This window comes from Oncorhynchus tshawytscha, linkage group LG20 (assembly GCF_018296145.1).
Source record: "Oncorhynchus tshawytscha isolate Ot180627B linkage group LG20, Otsh_v2.0, whole genome shotgun sequence".
Taxonomy (NCBI): Eukaryota; Metazoa; Chordata; class Actinopteri; order Salmoniformes; family Salmonidae; genus Oncorhynchus; species Oncorhynchus tshawytscha.
In genome coordinates, this window is record NC_056448.1 from 26,638,917 (window position 1) to 26,665,794 (window position 26,878).

Consider the following 26,878-nt stretch of genomic DNA (forward strand, 5'->3'; position numbering starts at 1 on the left):
AAAGTTATCTGGCAAGGGCAGCACTCTCCCGCAAACACTATCTCAATTTGGCTCAACCACTCTTCTCTCTCCTTCTCCCTCTCTTTCTCTTTCTCTCTCTCTCTCTCTCTCTCTCTCTCTCTCTCTCTCTCTCTCTCTCTCTCTCTCTCTGTGAGTCTCAGCCCGTGCACAAACACAGCATTTGCATTTAGATTAGCAAGGCAGAGGGAAAGCTTGAAAGCCTACAGAGTTGTTAAGGTAGTAGAGGAGACTTGATGGAACAAGCAAACTGTCTTTCCTGGCTTGAGTCAGCACCAGGATAGAACATAACATGGTATTGTTCTAATGTGGCCCCTGGAGAGAAAGACGAGGGGATTTTGTGTGGTGGGCTATAGGGCTAGTCCATTGTAAGTGCTCTATCAGTAAGGTCCATGTGTAGAGTAATTCTGGAGTAATGGTGGGGCAGTTATGTTCCACCTAGCTGTTTGCTGACTCTGGGAATCTATGATATGATTGTGTGTGTGTGCATGCGTCGCCTGCATCCTCCTTTGTGTGCTTGTGTAGTTACTGTACATGCTGTGCATATGCCTGTGTGTTTTCTAAGCCTTGCAACACTTCCTTCCTCCCTCTCAGTGGATGGTGGATGGGCAGAGTGGACAGAGTGGACGGTGTGCAGTGGTGAGTGTGAGAGGCAGCGCAACAGAGAGTGTACGGCCCCAGAGCCCAAACGCGGAGGCAGGCTATGTGACGGGGCCGCTCTGGGAACATACAACTGCACCGGGGGTCTCTGCACTCACAGTGAGTATTGTCAGGGGGTCTCTGCACTCACAGTGAGTATTGTCAGGGGGTCTCTGCACTCACAGTGAGTATTGTCAGGGGGTCTCTGCACTCACAGTGAGTATTGTCAGGGGGTCTCTGTACTCACAGTGAGTATTGTCACATACAGATTCATCTGGTGCTAAACCTCTGGTGTTGGAGATCATTATCATTCATATCTTCATTAGAATCATCATCATCATCATTGTGATCTTCAGAATGTTCATCATTGGGATCATCATCATCATCGGTACTTTCATCGATTCCCTCTTTACTCCCCTTTGTGATTATATCATCATCAGTACCACACTTATTTTGTTGAGAGTTTAAAACATCACCAAAGACAAAGTAGTCTTCTGTTGGCTGGAATGGCATGTTGGCTGGCATGTTTCCAGTTGCAACACCAGCAATATTGTGGACAAATCCATCCTAAGTTCCTTAGTGCTGCAATAAGCAGTGAATGACATAGTGTATCTGCCACGTGCTTTGACAGCATGGCATGGAAGTCCATACAGTACTTATTGAGTCATTCTTCTGATGCCCATGTCATTTCATCTCTCCGCAGGAAGACAATCATCCTTATCATGTTCCTCACATCAATCTCCACACACACACCCATACAAATACACTCATAAACACACACATGCTCCATACAATCCCTGGGTGACAGACACACATTTGGGCATGTACACTCATGTTCACACACACACACACACAGACACACACACACACACACACCATGTACTCTCTGGATGATAAAGAGTCCTATCACTGGGCCAATCTTACTACCGCGACACACAGACACACACACATGTACATGTTGTACAGTACCTGCACACACATACATGTCCTCATTGGAAAACAACTGCAGGTTAAATCCTGTAGTATTCCATTCAAGTAGAAGTGAACTGACATGGTGTCTCTGTGTCTTTGCAGATCTGCTACACGATGCCAAGCCACAGGGTGAGTTCTCTCCAATCACCATCTTACTTTAGAACACACCATGTACACACTGAAACCACCATGGCTTCTCCTCTACTATAACAACCATTATAGGTTGTCACGCCAGCACTCACAGATACAACCCTCCAACCCAAAACTCCAACATCATGATCCAGAACCATTATTACCACTAGCATTATCAAATTCACCCATATTTAACATTATCCGACCACCAACATCATTATCCTATCATCATTAACCACAAACACTATTTATGTCATTTTCTCAATTTAAATGCCCGGTCTCCTCCAGAAACGTACTCTCCATGAGAAACCGTATTCTCACGATGTACATCATCAAAATCATGTCTTAAAGAGACAGTTCGAGATTTTGGCAACTTACCGAGTCAGAGGAACTCATGGATACCATTTTTAGGTTTCTGCGTGCAGTTTTCAGGAAGTTGAAGGTAGATTCGGCAGTAATTGCTTACTAGCATTAGCACAATGACTGGTTCCCATAGACTACCAGTCATGCCAATTACTTCAGGGACGCCACAACTGTCGCATTCAGATTGTTTTAGTCTTTTCCGTCGTCGTGGGAAGGAGGGGAAAGACGCAACCAGTCAATCTGTCTGCCAAAACTTAGCGAGCCCCCAATTAACCTGCCACTGTTAGCTGCTAATGCCTCTTTTGCATATTTTGGCAAATGCTCCTTTTCTTGGAGCTTCAGGCTACTTAGCGATTTTCTCAGTCCCATTCCTGTGCAGATCTCATTATCTTTGGAAAACAAGCTAAGCCAGCAGTCCTTTTCTTCACACACACACACACACATGCACACACACACACACACACACACACACACACACACACACACACACACACACACACACACACTCTCTCTCTCTCTCTCTCTCTCTCTCTCTCTCTCTCTCTCTCTCTCTCTCTCTCTTTGTTATCTTTTGTGGCATACTGGTGAGACCAAATAGAACGTAATCATTGTAGATGAGCTAATTTAATGAATTGGTCTTGTCACACTATCCCAGTAGAACGCAGACTGCCACCTGAGCGATGCCAGAGCCAAACAGCCCTTTGAGATGACAGCCAGTGGCTGGGCTTGATTACAATCCTAGTTAGTTGTGGTGTGTGCTGAGTGCATGTGTGTGTGTGTGTGTGTGTGTGTGTGTGTGTGTGTGTGTGTGTGTGTGTGTGTGTGTGTGTGTGTGTGTGTGTGTGTGTGTGTGTGTGTGTGTGTGTGTGGAGTCAGGTGCTGGAGTGGTTAGGACGGCAGTCCTAGCAAGCTTCCTCATTAGTGCGTTAACAGGCTGCAATGGGAGGAAGTGTCGCACCACAGCGGCGTGAGGAGACAGGAAATGGAAAACAATGAAGTCACGGAAGGAAGCAGGTTGAAACCTGGACTGCCTCTCCCCTAAAAATAAATCCTGCTAATAACGTTATAGGAGAAGCTTAGAAGTTTTCAGGAGAAGCACAATTTCTTCCCCCCAAAAAATATTCTTCCTTGAGAGATGTTACTGTGAAAGTTTGGGATAAACTTGACTTTACTGTGCCTCTCCCAAAGCGTTTTAATTAAATTTATTTTAAAAAGATGTGCAAACTTTGTACAGCCGTGAAAGTTGTGTAAGTCTGGCCAGTATAGCAATAAATGTAGATATCATGAGGCATGTAACACCATCATAACATGTCAATAAATGTAGATATCATGAGGCATGTAGCACCATCATAACATGTCAATAAATGTAGATAACATGAGGCATGTAGCACCATCATAACATGTCAATAAATGTAGATATCATGAGGCATGTAGCACCATCATAACATGTCAATAAATGTAGATATCATGAGGCATGTAGCACCATCATAACATGTCAATAAATGTAGATATCATGAGGCATGTAGCACCATCATAACATCATAACATGTCAATAAATGTAGATATCATGAGGCATGTAGCACCATCATAACATGTCAATAAATGTAGATAACATGAGGCATGTAGCACCATCATAACATGTCAATAAATGTAGATATCATGAGGCATGTAGCACCATCATAACATGTCAATAAATGTAGATATCATGAGGCATGTAGCACCATCATAACATGTCAATAAATGTAGATATCATGAGGCATGTAGCACCATCATAACATGTCAATAAATGTAGATAACATGAGGCATGTAGCACCATCATAACATGTCAATAAATGTAGATATCATGAGGCATGTAGCACCATCATAACATGTCAATAAATGTAGATATCATGAGGCATATAGCACCATCATAACATGTCAATAAATGTAGATATCATGAGGCATGTAGCACCATCATAACATGTCTGTTACGGTTTTCTTCCGTCGAAGGAGAGTCGGACCAAAATGCAGCGTGGTTAATAATATACATCTTAAATGAAGATGAATACGAACAATACAAAAACAAGAAACGGAACGTGAAAACCTATACAGACTATCTGGTGAATACAAAACACGGAGACAGGAACAATCACCCACGAAACACTCAAAGAATATGGCTGCCTAAATATGGTTCCCAATCAGAGACAACGAGAATCACCTGCCTCTGATTGAGAATCGCCTCAGGCAACCATAGACTTTACTAGAACACCCCACTAAGCCACAATCCCAAAACCTATGAAAAACCCCCATACATAAACATAACACAAAATAAACCCATGTCGCACCCTGGCCTGACCAAATACATATAGAAAACACAAAATACTAAGATCAGGGCGTGACAATGTCAATAAATGTAGATATCATGAGGCATGTAGCACCATCATAACATGTCAATAAATGTAGATATCATGAGGCATGTAGCACCATCATAACATGTCAATAACTACTGAATTTAATATCAATATACAGTAGCTTGAGTTGATACCTTGTGTCTTTTTCTTATGGTTATGCTTTGATTAAACTATCTCTCTCTCACTGACTCCCACTTATCTATCTCTCTCCCCCGCTCTCTCGTTCTCTCCCCCAGGTCTGGAGGGAAGCAGTGACGTGGCACTGTATTCGGGCCTGGCGGCGGGGGTGGTGACAGTGGTGGTGTTGATTGTGGCGGTGACCCTCTACCGGAGGAACCAGAGTGAGTACGGCGTGGACGTCATCGACTCCTCCGCCCTCACCGGGGGGTTTCAGTCCTTCAGCTTCAAGACTGCTCGCCAAGGTGAGCTCAGAGAACGCACAGGCAGAAAGACACACACACACACACACACAGCTGAACACATATGCATGTGAACTTTCGATAAAATGAGGCAGGAAGGGGCACACACACACACGCAAACAGCTGAACACACACACACAAGAACACTTGCCAAGCTGAAGCAGATTGAAACACACACTTACACACATACAAAGCTGAAGACACACACATCACTGTGGTCCAACAGAAGCTCGATTTGTGTGACTGACCATTCTTGGTGGTTACTTTGCGCTCCATTCAATTGATGTGTGTTTAATTTCTTCATTCTTCATTTAGTTTGACTGTAAGAAGTCTTTGTGTCCAAGAGCAAGGTCGTGTTTGGTTTGCTCAGTGACTCGGTAGGGTGGTGGCAGCACTGTGTAAATGATCTCTCTCTCTCTCTCTCTCTCTCTCTCTCTCTCTCTCTCTCTCCAATCCTGTCTAGAGTGGAGAGGGGCAGAGACCAGACACAGCTTTCATTTCTCATGGTCTCGCTCCCTCTTCCAGACAGAATCTCATACACACGCACACATTCACACACACACCTCCTCCCACCACTGTTTAGCACCCCCACCCCTTCTCTACCTAAAAGAGAGGGATGACAGCACCATCGGAGGAGTGAATGTACCATCACGACCCTGTTCCTATGGCTCTGACTCATACACTCAGTAATAGTAATGACCTTCGTTGAAAAGAGCATCTGCAATATTGAGTCACCCACAGAGATATATCTATTTGTTCTATAACTATAGATGTATGATCTTCATTTAGTCACCCTGTTGCCGGAGAACTGTCCTGCAATGCAGGAATTGTAAAACGTGCAGTGTATTTAAGGTTTAAAAAGGTTTCTGAAGTTTGTCATTTCCATTTCCAATTTCAGATGTGATTTTCCCTTATGGAAAATGTATCAACCCCTACAAAAATGTCCATTACTTATAATCCACGTAATAATTCACATTTCCTGTTGCTTCAGGATTAAGATCCTACTAAGATCCTGGTATGGAGTCTCCAAAAATGAACAATCTATCCCCTTGCTCCTGTACCTCCAATACGGTCAGACACAGTCATAGTAATAATACCCTGTGTTGAACAGAGCATCTGCACTGTTGCGTCACTGGAAAAATGGGGAGAGAGAAAAAGGGTGCTGTGTCGACCCAAAGATTGAGCCCTATTTCCATGGTTGTGACACGGCTGGTCTCCTTGGCGACAGCCTCTTCAGAGAGGAGTGATAGAATTGATCACACAGCAGGAAGAAGAACGCTGTGATTTTATTGGGGCCTTTCTCCTCCCAGAGAATTTGGGTAATACACAAACAGGGTTACACACAGCCCTCTCATATTGTAGCCTACACACCAGGAGAGGAGTCTACAGTATATACTGTGCTCTGAAAATTCCTTTGGTCTCTACTGAGTTAGATAATTCAGCTTTTAGTTTTCTTGCACCTTATTTTGTGGAACAATCTTCAACATTTTCTTAGAAGTGATGTTGTGGTGCCTCTAGGGTAACTCAGAAAGCAGATTGAGGACCTTATTACTGATGAATGTGTTTGTTTGTTATGACCTTGTTTTTCTTTCCGCTTGCATTTATATTTTGATATGTGTATTTTCTGTAATTTATGTAATTCAGTCTGTCAAAGTGACCTTGGTCTCAGTATGACTCCCTGATAAAATAAAGGTTAAATAAAAAATAGTGCACTACTTTTGTTCAGAACCCTACAGGACATGATATAGAGTCCACGCCACATAGGGCTCAAGCCAAGTAGTGAGCTATATTGAATGGAGTGCCATAGGAGATGCAAGCACACTCCATGGAGATGAGAAGAGATACAGTCTAAATGGAGCTAACTGCCTGCTAACTGCCGGTTAGCTTGGTCCTGTGATCTGCTAGCTTAAGCTTGGATGAGCATGTGAAGGTCTTTGGTCCCACCAAGTCTCAGTTATCCCATCTGCTCAACCGTTTACCCAGCTTTGGTACACCATTTACTGTATTCTTAGTAGCTACAAAGCTTGAAGTTGAAAAGATGAAGAAACTTTCCCAAGTATAACACACACACACACACACCAAGTATATCTCATTAGCTCCTTCACCTCCCACTCTAGCATGGCCAGTAGCAGAGAGTTTTACACAGTTAGTCGTTGCTATGGAGAGGCTTTTGTTACAACTCTATTGCTGTGACAAGGACTTTGTGGCACCTCCCGTTGTCATGGTAAGGTGTTTTTAGCACCCCAGTTGCCATGGTGAAGAGATGGTCGCCGTTTGGACCAGGAAGTTATTTTGACACATATGTTGCCAAGGCTTGCCCTCCAGCTGTAATTGACATTCAGTGTGTCACATATTGGATGACTGGAGACTAACAGTTAGCACACCACTGTAGGCAAGCTATTATCAGACCTGTGTCCGATGCCGCTAGCAGCCCAATAGTACACCAACCATGGGTAACCAATAGATGGCATGCTGCTGTCAGCTACCATGAATGGCCCAGTGTTCATCTGTGTATGCCATCATATGATAAAACTCTGATGAAAACACATTTAGAAGAGTTGTATACTCCTCCAGTCTGTTAAACAGATGTGTTTTCTGGGAAAAGTACAGTATCTGACTCCTCTGAGACTCTTTTTCTTTTCCAGGCAACCCCCTGTTGATAAGCTCGTCCTTGCAACCGGACCTGACAGTGTCACGGACGTACACCAGCCCCATCTGCTTCCAGGACTCCATGGATAAAGAACTCATTTCCCAGGAGCCTTCACTCTTCGACCCCCTGCCCGACCTCAAGGTCAAAGTTCACTCCTCCTTCATGGTGTCCCTGGGCGTGTCAGAGAGGGGGGCCGAGTACCACACCCAGAAAGCCCACCCCCAGACCTTCCCCCGGGGGCTGGCACCCGACTACAGTGGGGTACGGGTGGAGGGGACCCTGAGAGAGAGGAGGGAGAAGAGCCTCCTTGCCCCCCACGCACCGCCTATGCCCTCCAGACCCCCTCTCAGGACGTCCGGGGTGTTGGGACACGCGGGTGGGAGGCTGGTGGTCCCCAATACAGGTTTGTTGTTCATAAGGGCGATGTAGCACACTCACACACATGTAAGCACACACACACACCCAGGGGAACACATACACACCTGCCGGGCTGTCAGGTCTATTTAGGGCAGGTGACAGCCAGAGAGGTGACGGCCAGACAGGGCCTCTGGGGCTCTCAAATCAATGCTGTCAACAGTGCACCACACACACACACACACACACACACATACTACCACCGACACTGGAGCCCACAAACAATTACTCTCTAGAGTGCCAATCTAATCTGCCAGTAGATAAAAGTGCCACAAGGGACAGGAGACAGGAATGTGGGGCAGTGTGAGAGCGTAGTGTGTGTGTGTGCGTATATGTGTCTGTGTATCTCGTGATCATCTCCTATGTCCCCCCCCTTCTCTCTCTCTCTCTCTCTCTCTCTCTCTCTCTCTCTCTCTCTCTCTGTGTGTAGGTGTGAGTCTGTTGGTGCCCCATGGGGGGATAGCTGAGGACACTACCTGGGAGATGTACATGGTCATCAACCAGGAGGACAGCAGCAGGTGAGACACGACACACAGACATAGCACAGAGAACCAGGCTGCCTGCCTCCCTTCTTCCTTCCCTCTATTGCTCTCTCTTTCTTTAACAGTTTTTTTAATCGCTTTGGTGCAATTTTCACAAGTATCTGGTACATTTTCACAACCCTTAGTACAAAACTCAAAACAGATCATCAAAAAGGCAATTGTTTCAAAACTGTAAGCACATTTTCAATAGACTAAGTATAACACTTTCACCAAACGTAATCAGTGTTTCATCTAGAAATGAATGTTTCACATGTTCATATGAAGTAATTGTCTTTCATAATGCAATTAGCACATTACTTTTGATATGATTATCTTCTCTTTTGTTAATAGACATTTATAGACGTAAAAGACTTAATCTCACTGCTCTCATTTGATGATCACTTAAACATTTGGTAAACCTACAGTACCAGTCGAAGGTTTGGACACACCTACTCATTCAATGGTTTTTCTTAATTTTTACTATTTTCTACATTGTAGAATAATAGTGAAGACATAAAAACTATGCAATAATCATGTAGTAACCAAAAAAGTGTTAAACAAATCAAAATAGATTTGAGATTTGAGATTCTTCAAAGTAGCCACACTTTGCCTTGATGACAGCTTTTCACAATCTTGGCATTCTCTCAACCAGCTTCATGAAGTAGTCACCTGGAATGCATTTCAATGAACAGGTGTGTCTTGTTTTAAGTTAATTAAAGGAATTTCCAAAAAAGTGTTAAACAAATCTAAATATAGCCACAGCTTTGATGACTATATATTTTTTTTAAATCTGATATTGACAAAATCAGAGATTAACTGTACGTAACAAATCAAAGATTATTGGTTACAGAGATTAGCAGATGTTACAGCAGGTACAGCGAAATGCTTGTGTTTCTAGCCCCTACAGTGATACAATAAAATACCAATACGTAAATGATCCAGAACGTCCCCTATTCAGTAAACATGTATCCAAAATTAAGTTGCTAGCATTTTATGGGGGGTGACTGCTGGTATCACTGCTTTAATACCGTAATACACAGTGCATTCAGAAAGTAGTCAGACCCCTTGACTTTTTTCACATTTTGTTACATTACAGCCATATTCTTAAATTTATTAAATAGTTTTTTCACCCTCATCAAACTACACACAATACCCCATAATGACAAAGCAAAAACAAGTTTTTAGAAATTTTAGCAAATTTATTACAAATAAAAAACTGATACTTTCACATTTACATAAGTATTCAGATCCTTTACTCGGTACTTTGTTGAAACCCCTTTGGCAGCGAATACAGCCTTGAGTCATCTTGGGTAGAAGCTTGTCACGCCTGTATTTGGGGAGTTTCTTGCATTCTTCTCTGCAGATCCTCTTTGTCAGGTTGGATGGGGAGCGTCGCTGCACAGCGATCTTCAGGTCTCTCCAGAGATGTTCGGTCAGGTCCAAGTCCAGGCTCTGGCTGGGCCAGTCAAGGACATTCAGAGACTTGTCTCAAAGCCACTCCTGCGTTGTCTTCGCTGTGTGCTTAGGGTGGTTGTCCTGTAGGAAGGTGAACCTTCACCCCAGTCTGAGGCCCTGAGTGCACTGGAGCAGGTTTTCATCAATGATCTCTCTATACTTTGCTACGTTCATCTTTCCCTCGATCCTGACTAGTCTCCCAGTCCCTGCTGCTACATCCCCACAATATGATGCTGCCACCACCACCATGCCTCACCGTAGGGATGATACCAGGTTTCCTCCAGATGTGATGCTTGGCATTCAGGCCAAAGAGTTGAATCTTGGTTTCATCAGACCAGAGAATCTTGTTTCTCATGGTCTGAGAGTCCTTTAGGTGCCTTTTAGCAAACTCCAAATGGGCTGTCATGTGCCTTTTACTGAGGAGTGGCTTCCATCTTGCCACTCTACCATAAAGACCTGATTGGTGGAGTTTTACGGAGATGGTTGGCCTTCTGGAAGGTTCTACCATCTCCACAGAGGAACTCTGGAGCTCTGTCAGAGTGACCATCGGGTTCTTGGTCACCTCCCTGACCAAGGCCCTTCTCCCCCAATTGCTCAGTTTGGTCAGGCAGGCAGCTCTAGGAAGAGTCTTGTTAGTTCCAAACTTCTTCCATTTAAGAATGATGGAGGCCATAGTGTCCTTGGGGACCTTAAATGCTGCAGAAATGTTTTGGTACCCTTCCCCCGATCTGTGCCTCGACACAATCTTGTCTCAGAGCTCTACAGACAATTCCTTCGACCTCATGGCTTGGTCTTTGCTCTGCCATGCACTGTCAACTATGAGACCTTATGTAGACAGGTGTGTGTCTTTCCAAATCATGTCCAATCAATTGAATTTACCATAGGTGTACTCCAATCAAGTTGTAGAGACATATCAAGGATGATCAATGGAAACAGGATGCACCTGAGCTCAATTTCGAGTCTCATGGCAAAGGGTCTGAATAAATAAAGTATTTCTGTTTTTTATTTTTAATACATTTTCCAAACATTTCTAAAACCTGTTTTTGCTTTGACATTATGAGGTATTGTGTGTAGATTGATGAGAAAAATAAATGATTTAATCCATTTTAGAATAAGGCTGTAACGTAACAAAATGTGGGAAAAGTCAAGGGTTCTGAAAACTTTCTGAATGCCATTTACGTAGCAGATACTTTTATTCAAAGTGTCAACAGTCCACACATTTTTGTATGTGACCCCAATTGAACCCACATCTCCGGTGTTGCTAGTGCCATGTTCCTATGAACTGAGGCACATACAGGACCACTACAATACATCATTACAATGCAATACTGTAAAATACAATACACGATTGCAATACAGGTGGAATATGTATGATTGCCATCCACATGAGAGCACCACCCTCCATCAGGCCATGGATGAGACATGTGGTTATTTCAATCCAGAACAATGAGAATATTTAGTGTCATTTCAATAAAAACCTATGGTCAAATGCTCAAGACAGGTTTGATGCAAAATAGTGCCTTCTAAACATTGGTTTCTTTAATTTCTTTAATTTACATTGTGAAAGATGTCTTCAATAATCACACCTTTGATCACACATGGGATAGAAATTATGGGCATGTAATGTTCAGTCAATTTTAATGGGTAGTGCAAGTGTTCCCAATGTGAAAACAGCCCTTGGGGTTCTCTATGGTGCAATAGGTCAGAGCGTGACTAGGGGGTGTTTTAGTCTAATATTTCTATGTTGATGTGAGTATGGATCCCAATTGGAGGCAGCTGATTATCGTTGCCTCTAATTGGGGATCATACTTAACGTGGTCCTTTTCCCACCTGTGTTTGTGGGATATTGTTTTGTTTTCAGTTAGTGCCTTAGTGCACTATGTACTGGACGCTCGTTGATTCTTTGTTGTTTTTGTGAAGTTTCACTTTGTAATGAAGTATGTGGAACTCTATTCAAGCTGCACCTTGGTCTACCCCTTTCAACGAACGTGACACAGTGTAATGTACTGTAATTTACAGTACTGTAGAATCATACATTCAAAGGGCAGTTTTGAAACATGTATCTTTCATGTTTTGCTATTGGATTAACTGGTTGTTAAAATAACTAAATTAAGAAGATATAATTATATTGCGTTTTGGTGATTAATCCAATGTACTCATTTCACTGAGTATACTAAAACATTGGGAACACCTTCCTAATATTGAGTTGCACCTCCCCTTTTGCCCTCAGAACATCCTCAATTGGTCGAGGCATGGACTCTACAAGGTCTTGAAAGCGTTCCACAGGGATGCTGGCTGATGTTGACTCCAATGCATCCCACAGTTGTGTCAAGTTGACTGGATCTCCTTTGGACGATGGACCATTTTTGGCAGGAAACTGTTGAGCGTGAAAAACCCAGCAGCGTTGCAGTTCTTGATACAAACCAGTGTGCCTGGCACCTACTACCATACCCCGTTAAAAGGCACTTCAATATTTTGTCTTACCCATTAACCCTCTGAATGGCACACATACACAATCCATGTCTCAATTGTCCTCCCCTTCATCTACACTGATTGAAGTGGATTTAACAAGCGACATCAATAAGGAGACATAGCTTTCACCTGGATTCACCTGGTCAGTCCATGTCATAGAAAGAGCAGGTGTCCTTAATATTTTTTATACTCAGTGTATATTTCACAGTACACTTATATTTTGGATGAGTGGTTGTGTGGTGAAAGATGTCTACAAACAAAGTGAATGCACAATGCAAGACTGGGTGCGTTACAACTTTTACCAGTTTGGAGTTTTGTACTGTCTTTTTCAAATTCACCACATATTTGTGAATATGGTACCAAAGCAATAAAAATAACTGTATTCTACCGCTTCATCTCACGCTATCTCTCATCCTGTTTCACCTCTTCCTCACGCTATCTCTCATCCTGTTTCACCTCTTCCTCACGCTATCTCTCCCACTTTTTAACACCCAAACTCACACATGGATGTATGCAAACTCGCACACACAAACTATACACACACCCCCACATGAGCATGCACACACACACACATTCCCACATACAAACACACACACACACTCCGCCCAGCATGCGGCCTTAGCTCATCTTGCACACTCTACAGGGGAGGACATGATGTGTCAGGAATAGGCTTTCAGTTGCAGAACAGGCCTGCAGATTGCAGCATGGCCCTGAACAACTGGCTCAGCAGACAGAGCCATGTCTTCTCCATTCTGGGTCTTTACGCTTAAGCATGACACCATCTCCTTCCTGTGTGACTGGTTAAAGCTGTGAATGTTAAGTGTTCAGTGTAGAGGCAATCTGCCATTGTTTGGCATTTTGTCAGATAGAACAAGACAGACAAATAGAGAGTCCAGGTGACTATTGCCTGCTACGGAGAGCCCATAGCCGTGACTTAGCTATCAAGACTTTCATCAAGCTATTAGTCAAGGCTGAGATGGCACGACAGATAAAACATGTTCACAACAAATGTAATACTGTTGACTTTTCTCAGAGGCTTCAATATGTTTTTTTTGCCACCAGGAGTCAGTGTTCTTGTACCTGTTAGTTTGTGATTTCCTTGCACACCAAAAATCTCAAATCACAAACACATCTGTATGAAAACATCCCAACAAGTTATCACCCCTGACAACCAGTTTAACCCCAGCTGGACCCTTCAAGGAAATACCATTTCGACTAGGAGTTGAAAATAAGTGACATTGAATTTCAATCAAATGCAGATACAATCCCTTTCACCCCCCCTCTTTCTCCTTCCTCCTCCTCAGAGTACCCCAGAGGCTTCTGGGTAGCGAGGGTAAAGATAGGGATCAAAGGTCACCTAAAGTTTACGCCTCAGAGCTTAGGAGTGGACTGCCTGTCTCTGTCCTGTGAGGTGTGCGGTACTCTGAACACTGCCTAATCTCCCTGAGCCCCCTCCTTTAGGTTCCTGCCTGGTCCCGATAAGGCTGCTTGCTGTTTACTTCCTGCCTGGTGTTAGAGGGAGACCGGGGGGGGGGCACCTCTGATCTCACTGAGCTGTCAATCACAGCCCTATCTTTTGACAAGCATTTGGAGAGACCCTGGGAGAAATTGTATCTTTTATTCCTATTCAATCTTCAGACCAAAGCCATCTACATGAGGCAGTTGGCGGTGGCTCTCCACTCGGCTGCAGAATAGGAATTGATCAGCTCAGCCTTGGCGGCTGCATTATGGAGACTGAGATGAGAGGCTTTTCCTCTCCAGGCTTTATTGGGTTCTCTTTGTGGAGTCTCCACACTGCAGGGTGTTAGTGCCTTGCCCCATAGCACTCACTTCTGTCATCATGAAGTGCTTTGAGAGACTAGTCATATCATATCACCTCTACCTTTCCTGACACCCTACACCCACTTCAATTTGCTTACATCCCCAATAGATCCACAGACGATGCAATTTCTCTGCACACTGCCCTATCCCATCTGGACAAGAGGAATACCTATGTAAGAATGCTGTTAATTGACTACAGCTCAGCATTCAACACCAAAGTACCCTACAAGCTCATCATTAAGTTTGAGGCCCTGGGTCTGAACCCCGCCCTGTGCAACTGGGTCCTGGAATTCCTGACCGTCCGCCCCCAGGTGGCCGGACAACAACCACCCGAGCCACTGCCTGTTCACCCGCTATCACCCAGAAGGCGAGGTCAGTACAGGTACATCAAAGCTGGGACCGAGATACTGAAAAACAGCTTATATCTCAAGGCCATCAGACTGTTAAACAGCAATAACTAGCACATTAGAGGCTGCTGCCTATATAAATAGACTTGAAATCACTGGCCACTTTAATAAATGGAACACTAGTCACTTTAATCATGTTTACATATTTTGCATTACTCATATGTACAGTTGAAGTCGGAAGTTTGCATACACCTGAGCCAAATACATTTAAACTCAGTTTTTCACAATTTCTCACATTTAATCCTATTAAAAATTCCCTGTCTTCAGTCATTAAGGATCACCACTTTATTTTAAGTGTAGCATTTTGATTGGTTGTGTTTGGAAAAGGAAAGCAAGCCACTTCCTGTTAGATTTTTGTGTTTTAGGTAGAGAATTGTGTGTAGTGTTTTGAAAAAAGTGTTTTATGCAATCGACAACTGAGTCAAAGGCTGAGAAATAGCTTATGGTTTTGGATATTTACTGTGTAGTTTTGCACTTTGAGTGAGAGATTTCAAAAATCGTGTGACATGAAAAGATTTTGTGTTTAAGCAGTTGGAAAAAACTGTAATTGATTGCATTTTGGGACCTTGACCTATAAGCATGATGTGCCTGAGAGATCTCAACCATTAGATCAACCAACAGTCAAATCATTCCAATTTATAATGGGGCAGCAGGGGCGGCAGGGTAGCCTAGTGGTTAGAGCGTTGGACTAGTAACTGGAAGGTTGCGAGTTCAAACCCCCAAGCTGACAAGGTACAAATCTGTCGTTCTGCCCCTGAACAGGCGGTTAACCCACTGTTCCCAGTCCGTCATTGAAAATAAGAATTTGTTCTTAACTGACTTGCCTGGTAAAATAAATGTAAAAAATTATATTGGCCCTCCTCCAACATGGTGTCATCGTTTCTTAGATGTCCTTTATACAGTTGAAGTCGGAAGTTTACATATACCATATAGCAAATACATTTAAATTTAGTTTTTCACAATTCCTGACATTTAATCCGAGTAAATATTCCATGTCATAGGTCAGTTAGGATCACCACTTTATTTTAAGAATGTGAAATGTCAGAATAATAGTAGAGAGAGTGATTTGTTTCAGCTTTTCTTTCTTTCATCACATTCCCAGTGGGTCAGAAGTTTACATACACTCAATTAGTATTTGCTAGCATTGCCTTTAAAATTGTTTAACTTGGGTCAAACGTTTCGGGTAGCCTTCCACAAGCTTCCCATAATAATTTGGGTGGATTTTGACCCATTCCTCCTGACAGAGCTGGTGTAACTGTGTCAGGTTTGTAGGCCTCCTTGTTCGCACTCGCTTTTTCAGTTCTGCCCACATATTTTCTATGGGATTGAGGTCAGGGCTTTGTGATGGCCACTCCAATACCTTGACTTTGTTGTCCTTAAGCCATTTTTCCACAACTTTGGAAGTATGCTTGGGGTCATTGTCCATTTGAAAGACCCATTTGTGACCAAGCTTTAACTTCCTGACTGATGTCTTGAGATGTTGCTTCAATGTATCCACATAATATTCCTCCCTCATGATGCCATCTATTTTGTGAAGTGCACCAGTCCCTCCTGCATTAAAGCACCCCCACAACATGATGTTGCCACCCCCGTGCTTCACAGTTGGGATGGTGTTCTTGGCCTGGAAGCCTCCCCCTTTTTCCTCCAAACATAACGATGGTCATTATGGCCAAACAGTTTTATTTTTGTTTCATCAGCCCAGAGGACATTTCTCCAAAAAAGTACGATCTTTGCCCCCATGTGCAGTTGCAAACCGTAGTCTGGCTTTTTTATGGCGGGTTTGAAGCAGTGACTTCTTCCTTGCTGAGCAGCCTTTCAGATTATGTCGCTATAGGACTCGTTTCACTGTGGGTATAGATACTTTTGTACCTGTTTCCTCTAGCCTCTTTACAAGGTCCTGTGCTGTTGTTCTGGGATTGATTTGCACTTTTCGCACCAAAGTACATTCATCAATAGGAGACAGAATGCTTCTCCTTCCTGAGCAGTATGACGGCTGCGTGGTCCCATGATGTTTATACTTGCATACTACTGTTTGTACAGATGAACGTGGTACCATCAGGCTTTTGGAAATTGCTTCCAAGGATGAACCAGACTTGTGAAGGTCTACGATTTCTTTTCTGAGGTCTTGGCTGATTACTTTTGATTTCCCCATGATGTCAAGCAAAGAGGCACTGAGTTTGAAGGTAGGCTTGGAATACATCCACAGGTACACCTCCAATTGACTCAAATGATGTCAATTAGCCTATCAGAAGCTTCTAAAGTCATTAAATAATTTTCTGGAATTTTCCTAGCTGTTTAAAGGCACAGTCAACTTAGTGTATGTAAACTTCTGACCCACTAGAATTGTGATACAGTGAATTATAAGTGAAATAATCTGTCTGCAAACAATTGTTGGAAAAATTACTTGTGTCTTGCACAAAGTAGATGTCCTAACCGACTTGCCGAAACTATAGTTTGTTAACAAGAAATTTGTGGAGTGGTTGAAAAACGAGTTTTAATGACTCCAACCTAAGTGTATGTAAACTTCCCACTTCAATTGTATGTATGGTGTTCTATTCTACTATATCTTAGTCTATGCCACTCTGACATTGCTCGTCCATATATTTATATATTCTTAATTGCATTCCTTTACTTAGATTTGTGTGTATTGGGTATATGTTGTGAAATTGTTAGATATTACTTGTTAGATATTACTGCACTGTCGGAGCTAGAAACACAAGCATTTCACTACACTCGCAATAACTTCTGCTAAACACGTGTATGTGACCAATAAAATGTGATTTGATTTGATTTGGATGCCTTGGTGGGGACCGGGGGTATAAGATGGCATTGAGAGATCAGGATAGCAATAAGCACTCTGAGTTAGAAGCGCTGAGTTGAGTTGGAAAGTTAGTGGTGAGAGGAATTGCAGAGCCTAATCCTGAACACACACAGAAAAGTTGTCTGTCCTTCAGTGTTTTTAATGTAATATGTTTGTAGCAGAAGTAGTGCACAGAGCTAGCTTCATCTGATGAATCACTTTGCTGAAAACCTCCAGCTTTAAAGCCTTGGCTTTGACTCGGCGAGCTAGCAAGGTCTTGTTGTGCACTGATAACCTGAGCTTGAAACTGTGGGGAACAGTGCATGATATCCAAGGTTATTATGTTGTTGTTTGTTTTTCTAAATGGAACAATGAAACTCCCCACAGGGTGTTAGTGCCTTGGAGTGTTATTCTTTGATGCTTGTCAGACCGCCACAGTACAGCCCACCTGAACACAAGGTCAGGAGACCTCTGTAGCGATCTGATAGGTGACAGAGTGTGAATGAGAGATCGGGTGAAAGGTGTGGAAGGGAACGTGTTTGTGACGGAGGATGGAGGTGTGAGAGGAGGAGTTGCTGTAGACTAGGGATGAGAGATCGGGTGAAAGGTGTGGAAGGGAACGTGTTTGTGACGGAGGATGGAGGTGTGAGAGGAGGAGTTGCTGTAGACTAGGGATGAGAGATCGGGTGAAAGGTGTGGAAGGGAACGTGTTTGTGACGGAGGATGGAGGTGTGAGAGGAGGAGTTGCTGTAGACTAGGGATGAGAGATCGGGTGAAAGGTGTGGAAGGGAACGTGTTTGTGACGGAGGATGGAGGTGTGAGAGGAGGAGTTGCTGTAGACTAGGGATGAGAGATCGGGTGAAAGGTGTGGAAGGGAACGTGTTTGTGACGGAGGATGGAGATGTGAGAGGAGGAGTTGCTGTAGACTAGGGATGAAAGATCTAGAGTGAAAGAAGGAGTGTTAATTAGGGGTGGCCTTCAGTAGAGCATCTCTCTGTTTGCAATCATATTACTATTCATTTTACTGTGTTTACGGAAGCTCATTTCTGCCCGATAAATTGTAGTCTATTTATTTGTTATTTTAAGTGTATGTTTTAAGAATAAGCGTTTTTGTGGATCACAGAATATCACTCAGTATAACAATGCCAAACCTCTCTCTGAGTGCAGTCAAATCATTCCAATCTATTAATGAAATAAAAGCCTATTACATCAATAACCCAAAGTCACCCTACTTGATCCACCTCTCAGACTAATTCAATTGTCTTTGTTCCCGAGATACTTTGTTCCCGTCAGAACCATGAAAAATGTATAGTTTTTACTATTTTTAAGCTCCGAGTCGTGTTTTCTTTGAAAAACAAACAGCTTTATTCTCCTCTATTCAGGCTAATTATCAGAGTCCAATCTACAGGTGACCTTGATGCTCCTCTGGTGACTGGGCCTGATTACCATATACATACTCACTCACTCACACACACACACACACACACACACACACACACACACACACACAGCACAGAACAGCACAGCACAGCTGCAGGATTTCACCGCTGTTGGCTGATTTATTCTGTATTTTTAGATGCGAGATCACAACCGCTGTCAATGTTTAACTGTTGATTGCTTTCATTGGAACAATGGAGACAAATTGGACACAATAGGCAGTGGAAGCACACTGGTAATTAGCAAAGAAATAAATAACGATAAAGCAGAGTGGTGAAAATCTGGCGGCGAGCAAGGTTGTTCACACTATTTGTTCACACCATATCATGTTTAACTGATATTTGAGAGTGTGTGTGTCTGTGTGCGTATGTGTATGCGTGTATCTGTGTTTGTGTTTGAGTGTGTGTGTGTGTGTGTGTCTGTGTGCGTATGTGTATGCGTGTATCTGTGTTTGTGTTTGAGTGTGTGTGTGTGTGTCTGTGTGCGTATGTGTATGCGTGTATCTGTGTTTGTGTTTGAGTGTGTGTGTGTGTGTCTGTGTGCGTATGTGTATGCGTGTATCTGTGTTTGTGTTTGAGTGTGTGTGTGTGTGTCTGTGTGCGTATGTGTATGCGTGTATCTGTGTTTGTGTTTGAGTGTGTGTGTGTGTGTCTGTGTGCGTATGTGTATGCGTGTATCTGTGTTTGTGTGTGTGTGTGTCTGTGTGCGTATGTGTATGCGTGTATCTGTGTTTGTGTTTGAGTGTGTGTGTGTGTCTGTGTGCGTATGTGTATGCGTGTATCTGTGTTTGAGTGTGTGTGTGTGTGTGTGTGTATGTATTTGTGCATATATCTTTAATCTCAGTTTAGCCGACACAGTAGAATGCTACCCAAACAGCCCTGTTTGTGATGTTTCACTCAACAACAACACACAGTTGTCCTGATCCCCTCATTAAAGTGTCCAGTTAATCAGTTTAGCTGAAATCACTCCTCTGGCGCTGCCTCTGGTTCCTAATCTGACCTGTCACTAAGGACGAGGCAGGAGACGCTAGCTTGGCCCTTTGACAGCAGGGGATAGCAGCGCCACTCTACCTACCGTGAGATTGACCCCCAGGCCCACAGCAGCAGGACTGACGGATGGCTGAGACTCAAATAGTATGAAATCAAGCAGACATCAGTTTTCATTGCACGCTAGGCCTTAGAAGTCTGTGTAGTAGTGTAGGCCCTTCTGGACTGAAGGCAGGATTGGCAGCCCATAGAAAAGTTTGAGTGTTCCTAAGAATAGGACCTTCTTCTAGCGTTTCTTTTCCCGCTGTGTTCCTCAAATAAAGCCATGACCCACTGTTTAGAAGCATCCCCTATTTTTATGTTCCTTTCATGTTCTCTGTCTGTGGAGTTTGGAGAGGTATTTACTCTGTGTGTTGTCAGAGTCTAGATTTCTGTATGTGTCTTTTCTGCAGTACCCTATCAGAGGAGAGCCAAGAGGTCCTGCTGAGCCCAGAGGTCACCTATGGTCCACCGGGCCTCGACCTCTCCTGCCCCGTCGCCATGACAATAGCCCACTGCGCTGAGTTCGCCACCGACAACTGGAACATCCGTCTCAAAAGGCAGACACAGGATGACAAGTGGGAGGTGAGGTTGTCCTGAAAACATTTCAGAGCATTTAGAGAAACAATAAAAATGTTCTCTGCGTTTAACTGTGTTAAAGACTGTAACTTCAAATGAATATTGTAACTTTCCATTTATAATATCTTTGAGATTATTTAACCGGAGTAAACACATTAAAATGTGTTCCAGATGTTACCATCGCTGGCTGCTGTATTCAAAACTGTCCTTCGCTTGTGCCGTCTATTTCAAATGTTAGGGTTATTTTCCACATCTTTGCTTTGCTGCGTGGGCTGTGTGCAAGGAAAATGCCACCTAATATGCACACATCAAATGAAACATTTTCAAACACTAGACTGAGACAACAGTTGATTTAGATTTCTTTGTTCCACACACTTGATTTCTTTGTTCCAAAGGTGCTATGTAGAACCTTAGAAGGTTCTTCAGCTGTCCCCATAGGAGAAACCTTTGAAGAACCCTTTTTTGGTTCCAGGTAGAACCATTTTGATTCCAGATAGAACTCTTTTGGGATCCATGTAGAACCCTTTATTGGAACCAAAAAGGGTTCTACCTGGAACCAAAAAGGCTTCTCCTATGGGGATAGTCGAAGAACCCTTTTGGAACCCTTTTTTCTAAGAGTGTACAAAAAAAGCAGGAGTATTCGTCTTTACCTTGTCTTCTCCCCCAAAACTTTGAATTGAGAATAGGATAGAACCACAATCTCAATTCCACACATTCTGTTCTTCATTCTGACTTGTCAACCTCTATTCCACTGAGGTTCATTGAGCTGCCAGTTGGGAGGAACTATTTCACTAACCCATGTTAGAATGGACTTCTTTGAAAGCTAGTGAAAACTCAAGTCTATGACTTCTCTTACAGTATGTGGTCCTCCCGACCGCTAGCTCTTTGAATAGCACACAAACCTCTCAAAAAAGCCCTTGAACTCTGCCTTTCTGCCTCTTAGAACTTCCATCTCACTCTCTCTCTCTGAGGGACTCCCTCGTTCTCTCAAGCAATGAGCTCCAACATCATTCCACACCCTCCATTTTTCTCCATCAATCCACCCGTCTATACATTCCAGCAGAGGTATTGCCAACGTTCTGTTAATGTATAACTAACCTCATCAAAGGAGCTATAGAGAGCCACCGGGACCTCATCTAGGTAGACGTGACCCCAAAGCTCAGAGCTCTTTGTGCCTTGTGGTGGGCCCATGACACCCCAAGGCCCGGGTCTATTCACTGCCTATGGCATTTACACAGGATGTAATTTGCCGGCAAGAGATGCTTGGCGCTCAAAAGGCAGCTATCAAAAGCCAGTCGACAAGTGAGTGTGTGTGTGTGTGCTGCGGGTAAGAGAATGGGAGAGAGCGATGTCCCTCTAGAGATGGCCGCCTCGCTTCGCGTTCCTAGGAAACTATGCAGTTTTTTGTTTTTTTACGTGTTATTTCTTACATTAGTACCCCAGGTCATCCTAGGTTTCATTACATACAGTCGAGAAGAACTACTGAATATAAGAGCAGCGTCAACTCATCATCAGTACGACCAAGAATATGATTTTCACGAAGCGGATCCTGTGTTCTGCCTTTCAACCAGGACAACGGAATGGCGACCCAAAAAAACGACTCCGTAAAAGAGGGAAACGAGGCGGTCTTCTGGTCAGACTCCGGAGACGGGCACATCGTGCACCACTCCCTAGCATTCTTCTCGCCAATGTCCAGTCTCTTGACAACAAGGTTGATGAAATCCGAGCAAGGGTAGCATTCCAGAGGGACATCAGAGACTGTAACGTTCTTTGCTTCACGGAAACATGGCTCACTGGAGAGACGCTATCGGAGGCGGTGCAGCCAGCGGGTTTCTCCACGCATCGTGCCGACAGAAACAAACATCTTTCTGGTAAGAAGAGGGGCGGGGGCGTATGCCTTATGGCTAACGAGACGTGGTGTGATCACAGAAATATACAGGAAGTCAAATACTTCTGTTCACCTGATTTAGAATTCCTCACAATCAAATGTCGACCGCATTATCTACCAAGAGAATTCTCTTCGATTATAATCACAGCCGTATATATTCCCCCCCAAGCAGACACATCGATGGCTCTGAACGAACTTTATTTGACTCTTTGCAAACTGGAATCTATACATCCTGAGGCTGCATTCATTGTAGCTGGGGATTTTAACAAGGCTAATCTGAAAACAAGACTCCCTAAATTGTATCAGCATATCGATTGCGCAACCAGGCCTGAAAAAACCTTGGATCATTGTTACTCTAACTTCCGCGACGCATATAAGGCCCTGCCCCGCCCTCCTTTCGGAAAAGCTGACCACGACTCCATTTTGCTGATCCCTGCCTACAGACAGAAACTAAAACAAGAAGCTCCCACGCTGAGGTCTGTCCAACGCTGGTCCGACCAAGCTGATTCCGCACTCCAAGACTGCTTCCATCACGTGGAATGGGATATGTTTCGTATTGCGTCAGTTAACAACATTGACGAATACGCTGATTTGGTGTGCGAGTTCATTAGAACGTGCGTTGAATATGTCGTTCCCATAGCAATGATTAAAACATTCCCTAACCAGAAACCGTGGATTGATGGCAGCATTCGCATGAAACTGAAAGCGCGAACCACTGCTTTTAATCAGGGCAAAGTGTCTGGTAACATGACTGAATACAAACAGTGCAGCTATTCCCTCCGCAAGGCTATCAAACAAGCTAAGCATCAGTATAGAGACAAAGTAGAATCTCAATTCAACGGCTCAGAAGCAAGAGGTATGTGGCAGGGTCTACAGTCAATCACGGACTACAAGAAGAAACCAGCCCAGTCACGGACCAGGATGTCTTGCTCCCAGGCAGACTAAATAACTTTTTAGCCCGCTTTGAGGACAATACAGTGCCACTGACACGGCCTGCAACAAAAACATGCGGACTCTCCTTCACTGCAGCCGAGGTGAGTAAAACATTTAAACGTGTTAACCCTCGCAAGGCTGCAGGCCCAGATGGCATCCCCAGCCGCGCCCTCAGAGCATGCGCAGACCAGCTGGCCGGTGTGTTCACGGACATATTCAATCAATCCCTATACCAGTCTGCTGTTCCCACATGCTTCAAGAGGGCCACCATTGTTCCTGTTCCAAAGAAAGCTAAGGTAACTGAGCTAAACGACTACCGGGGGAGTAGCACTCACTTCCGTCATCATGAAGTGCTTTGAGAGACTAGTCAAGGACCATATCACCTCCACCCTACCTGACACCCTAGACCCACTCCAATTTGCTTACCGCCCAAATAGGTCCACAGACGATGCAATCTCAACCACACTGCACACTGCCCTAACCCATCTGGACAAGAGGAATACCTATGTGAGAATGCTGTTCATCGACTACAGCTCGGCATTCAACACCATAGTACCCTCCAAGCTCGTCATCAAGCTCGAGACCCTGGGTCTCGACCCCGCCCTGTGCAACTGGGTACTGGACTTCCTGACGGGCCGCCCCCAGGTGGTGACGGTAGGCAACAACATCTCCACCCCGCTGATCCTCAACACTGGGGCCCCACAAGGGTGCGTTCTGAGCCCTCTCCTGTACTCCCTGTTCACCCACGACTGCGTGGCCACGCACGCCTCCAACTCAATCATCAAGTTTGCGGACGACACAACAGTGGTAGGCTTGATTACCAACAACGACGAGACGGCCTACAGGGAGGAGGTGAGGGCCCTCGGAGTGTGGTGTCAGGAAAATAACCTCACACTCAATGTCAACAAAACTAAGGAGATGATTGTGGACTTCAGGAAACAGCAGAGGGAACACCCCCCTATCCACATCGATGGAACAGTAGTGGAGAGGGTAGTAAGTTTTAAGTTCCTCGGCATACACATCACAACAAACTGAATTGGTCCACTCACACAGACAGCATCGTGAAGAAGGCGCAGCAGCGCCTCTTCAACCTCAGGAGGCTGAAGAAATTTGGCTTGTCACCAAAAGCACTCACAAACTTCTACAGATGCACAATCGAGAGCATCCTGGCGGGCTGTATCACCGCCTGGTACGGCAACTGCTCCGCCCACAACCGTAAGGCTCTCCAGAGGGTAGTGAGGTCTGCACAACGCATCACCGGGGCAAACTACCTGCCCTCCAGGACACCTACACCACCCGATGTTACAGGAAGGCCATAAAGATCATCAAGGACAACAACCACCCGAGCCACTGCCTGTTCACCCCGCTATCATCCAGAAGGCGAGGTCAGTACAGGTGCATCAAAGCTGGGACCGAGAGACTGAAAAACAGCTTCTATCTCAAGGCCATCAGACTGTTAAACAGCCACCACTAACATTGAGTGGCTGCTGCCAACACACTGACTCAACTCCAGCCACTTTAATAATGGGAATTGATGGGAAATGATGTAAAATATATCACTAGCCACTTTAAACAATGCTACCTAATATAATGCTTACATACCCTACATTATTCATCTCATATGTATACGTATATACTGTACTCTATATCATCTACTGCCTCCTTATGTAATACATGTATCACTAGCCACTTTAACTATGCCACTTTGTTTACATACTCATCTCATATGTATATACTGTACTCGATACCATCTACTGTATCTTGCCTAAGCTGCTCTGTACCATCACTCATTCATATATCTTTATGTACATATTCTTTATCCCCTTACACTGTGTATAAGACAGTAGTTGTTTTTTTTGGAATTGTTAGTTAGATTACTTGTTGGATTATTACTGCATTGTCGGAACTAGAAGCACAAGCATTTCACTACACTCGCATTAACATCTGCTAACAATGTGTATGTGACAAATAAAATTTGATTTGATTTGAGAGAGAGGCGTCCCTCGTCTTGCCCATGTGAAGAAGCCATGGCGAGACCTGCTTCCTTTTCTGTGCAATAGTGAGCCCTTTATCTCAGGCAGAATGCCGGGGCAGCCTCTTCAAATGTGAACCATCTCTGGATTTAATGACATTACGAGCATCCCCCCCTCTCTCTCTCTCTCTCTCTCTCTCTCTCTCTCTCTCTCTCTCTCTCTCTGTGTCTGTCCCCTTCTCCCCCTCTCTCCCACCCTCTCTGTCTCTCTCTCTCTCCCTCTCCCCCTCTCTCTCTCTCTCTGTCTGTCCCCTTCTCCCCCTCCCCCCTCTCTGTCTCTCTCTCTCTGCCTGTCCCCTTATCCCCCCCTCTTTCTCTGTCTGTCCCCCCCCTCTCTCTCTCTCTCTCTCTCTCTCTCTCTCTCTCTCTCTCTCTCTCACATTTTTCCGTTAATACTGCTAGGCTTTGCGGTGGAGGTGTTTGACTCCCGTTTCTTCCATTGCTGCCTGCCTGTCTGCCTGTCACATACAGTGGGAATGAGCTGTATAAAACATAGATTCCTAATGTCTGCTGCAGAGCTAATGGGCCAGGTGTAGCAGGCTGGGCCAAAGTACTGCATTACTATATTATACAGCCTGACTTTATAAAGTTTAACCATGCCTTAATACAGACAGGGCCATAGGGTCACAGGGAGGGTGCAGTTGGTGATTTAGGAGAGGCATTGAGAAAAGAATGAAAGAGAAATGAGCTATGCATACAGGTGTGTGGTAATCACATTACTGTTCACAATACACAATGTGCTGATTGCTTATTTTTCCGTCTGCAGCCATTGTCCTCGTCATCATGATAAACAACATCAGCCTAATGCCCCAACCCGCCCCAACTTCTTTTTTCTTCTATTTTCTTCTCTCACAGGAAGTGATGTCAGTGGAGGAGGAGAGCACTTCCTGCTACTGTTTGCTGGAGGCTCAGTGCTGCCACCTGCTCCTGGAAAGTCCAGGGCGCTATGCCCTGGTGGGGGAGCCACTGAGCCAGGAGGCTGTGAAGAGACTGAGGTTGGCCGTGTTCGGTAGTGCAGACAACACCAACCCTCTGGGATACAGCCTGAGGGTGTATTGTGTCGACAACACCCCCTACGCATTCCAGGTATGGGGGTTAATGGAAGGATGGATGGTTGGTTGGCTGGCTGACTGTTTGACTGACTGACTGAATGCTGACGGATGGACGGATAGACTGCCTATCACCCGAGTTTAGGCTGTGGAGTGATAGGCAGTAGAGTGCTTTCTGAGAACATGATATGTTATTGCAGTAGCAAGCTAGCCTGCAGTGGTAGATTTCAACTGACAGAAGAACTTTAAGAAAGTACTCTATGAAGGTTATACACAGGTCAGCTTGCTTAAAGGAGAGTGTGTGTGTGTGTTCGCGTTTGTGTCTGTGTGCGTGTATTTGTGTGCATTCGTATCCGTGTATCCATCCTCGCGACCCCACGTGTGTGTGACCTCATTCCACCCCCTGCAGGTGTGTGTGAGTGTTTCTGTTTCTGTGTTTCTGTCCAATTGCGTTAGTGTGTC

The 26,878-nt window shown here is 44.3% G+C and overlaps 1 protein-coding gene across 2 annotated transcripts in view; it reads left to right on the top strand.

The window, feature by feature from the left end:
* Positions 1-26,878, top strand: part of unc5da (unc-5 netrin receptor Da) — a 286,252-nt gene that overhangs the window by 249,647 nt on the left and 9,727 nt on the right. The window contains exons 7-13 of one of the 2 annotated variants that reach the window (XM_024382129.2): positions 613-777; positions 1,732-1,758; positions 4,751-4,936; positions 7,579-7,986; positions 8,428-8,515; positions 20,349-20,520; positions 26,223-26,453. In XM_024382129.2, coding sequence (XP_024237897.1) covers positions 613-777; positions 1,732-1,758; positions 4,751-4,936; positions 7,579-7,986; positions 8,428-8,515; positions 20,349-20,520; positions 26,223-26,453 — 1,277 coding nt within the window. The remainder of the gene's footprint in view (positions 1-612; positions 778-1,731; positions 1,759-4,750; positions 4,937-7,578; positions 7,987-8,427; positions 8,516-20,348; positions 20,521-26,222; positions 26,454-26,878) is intronic. The other variant, XM_024382130.2, reaches the window with a different exon arrangement.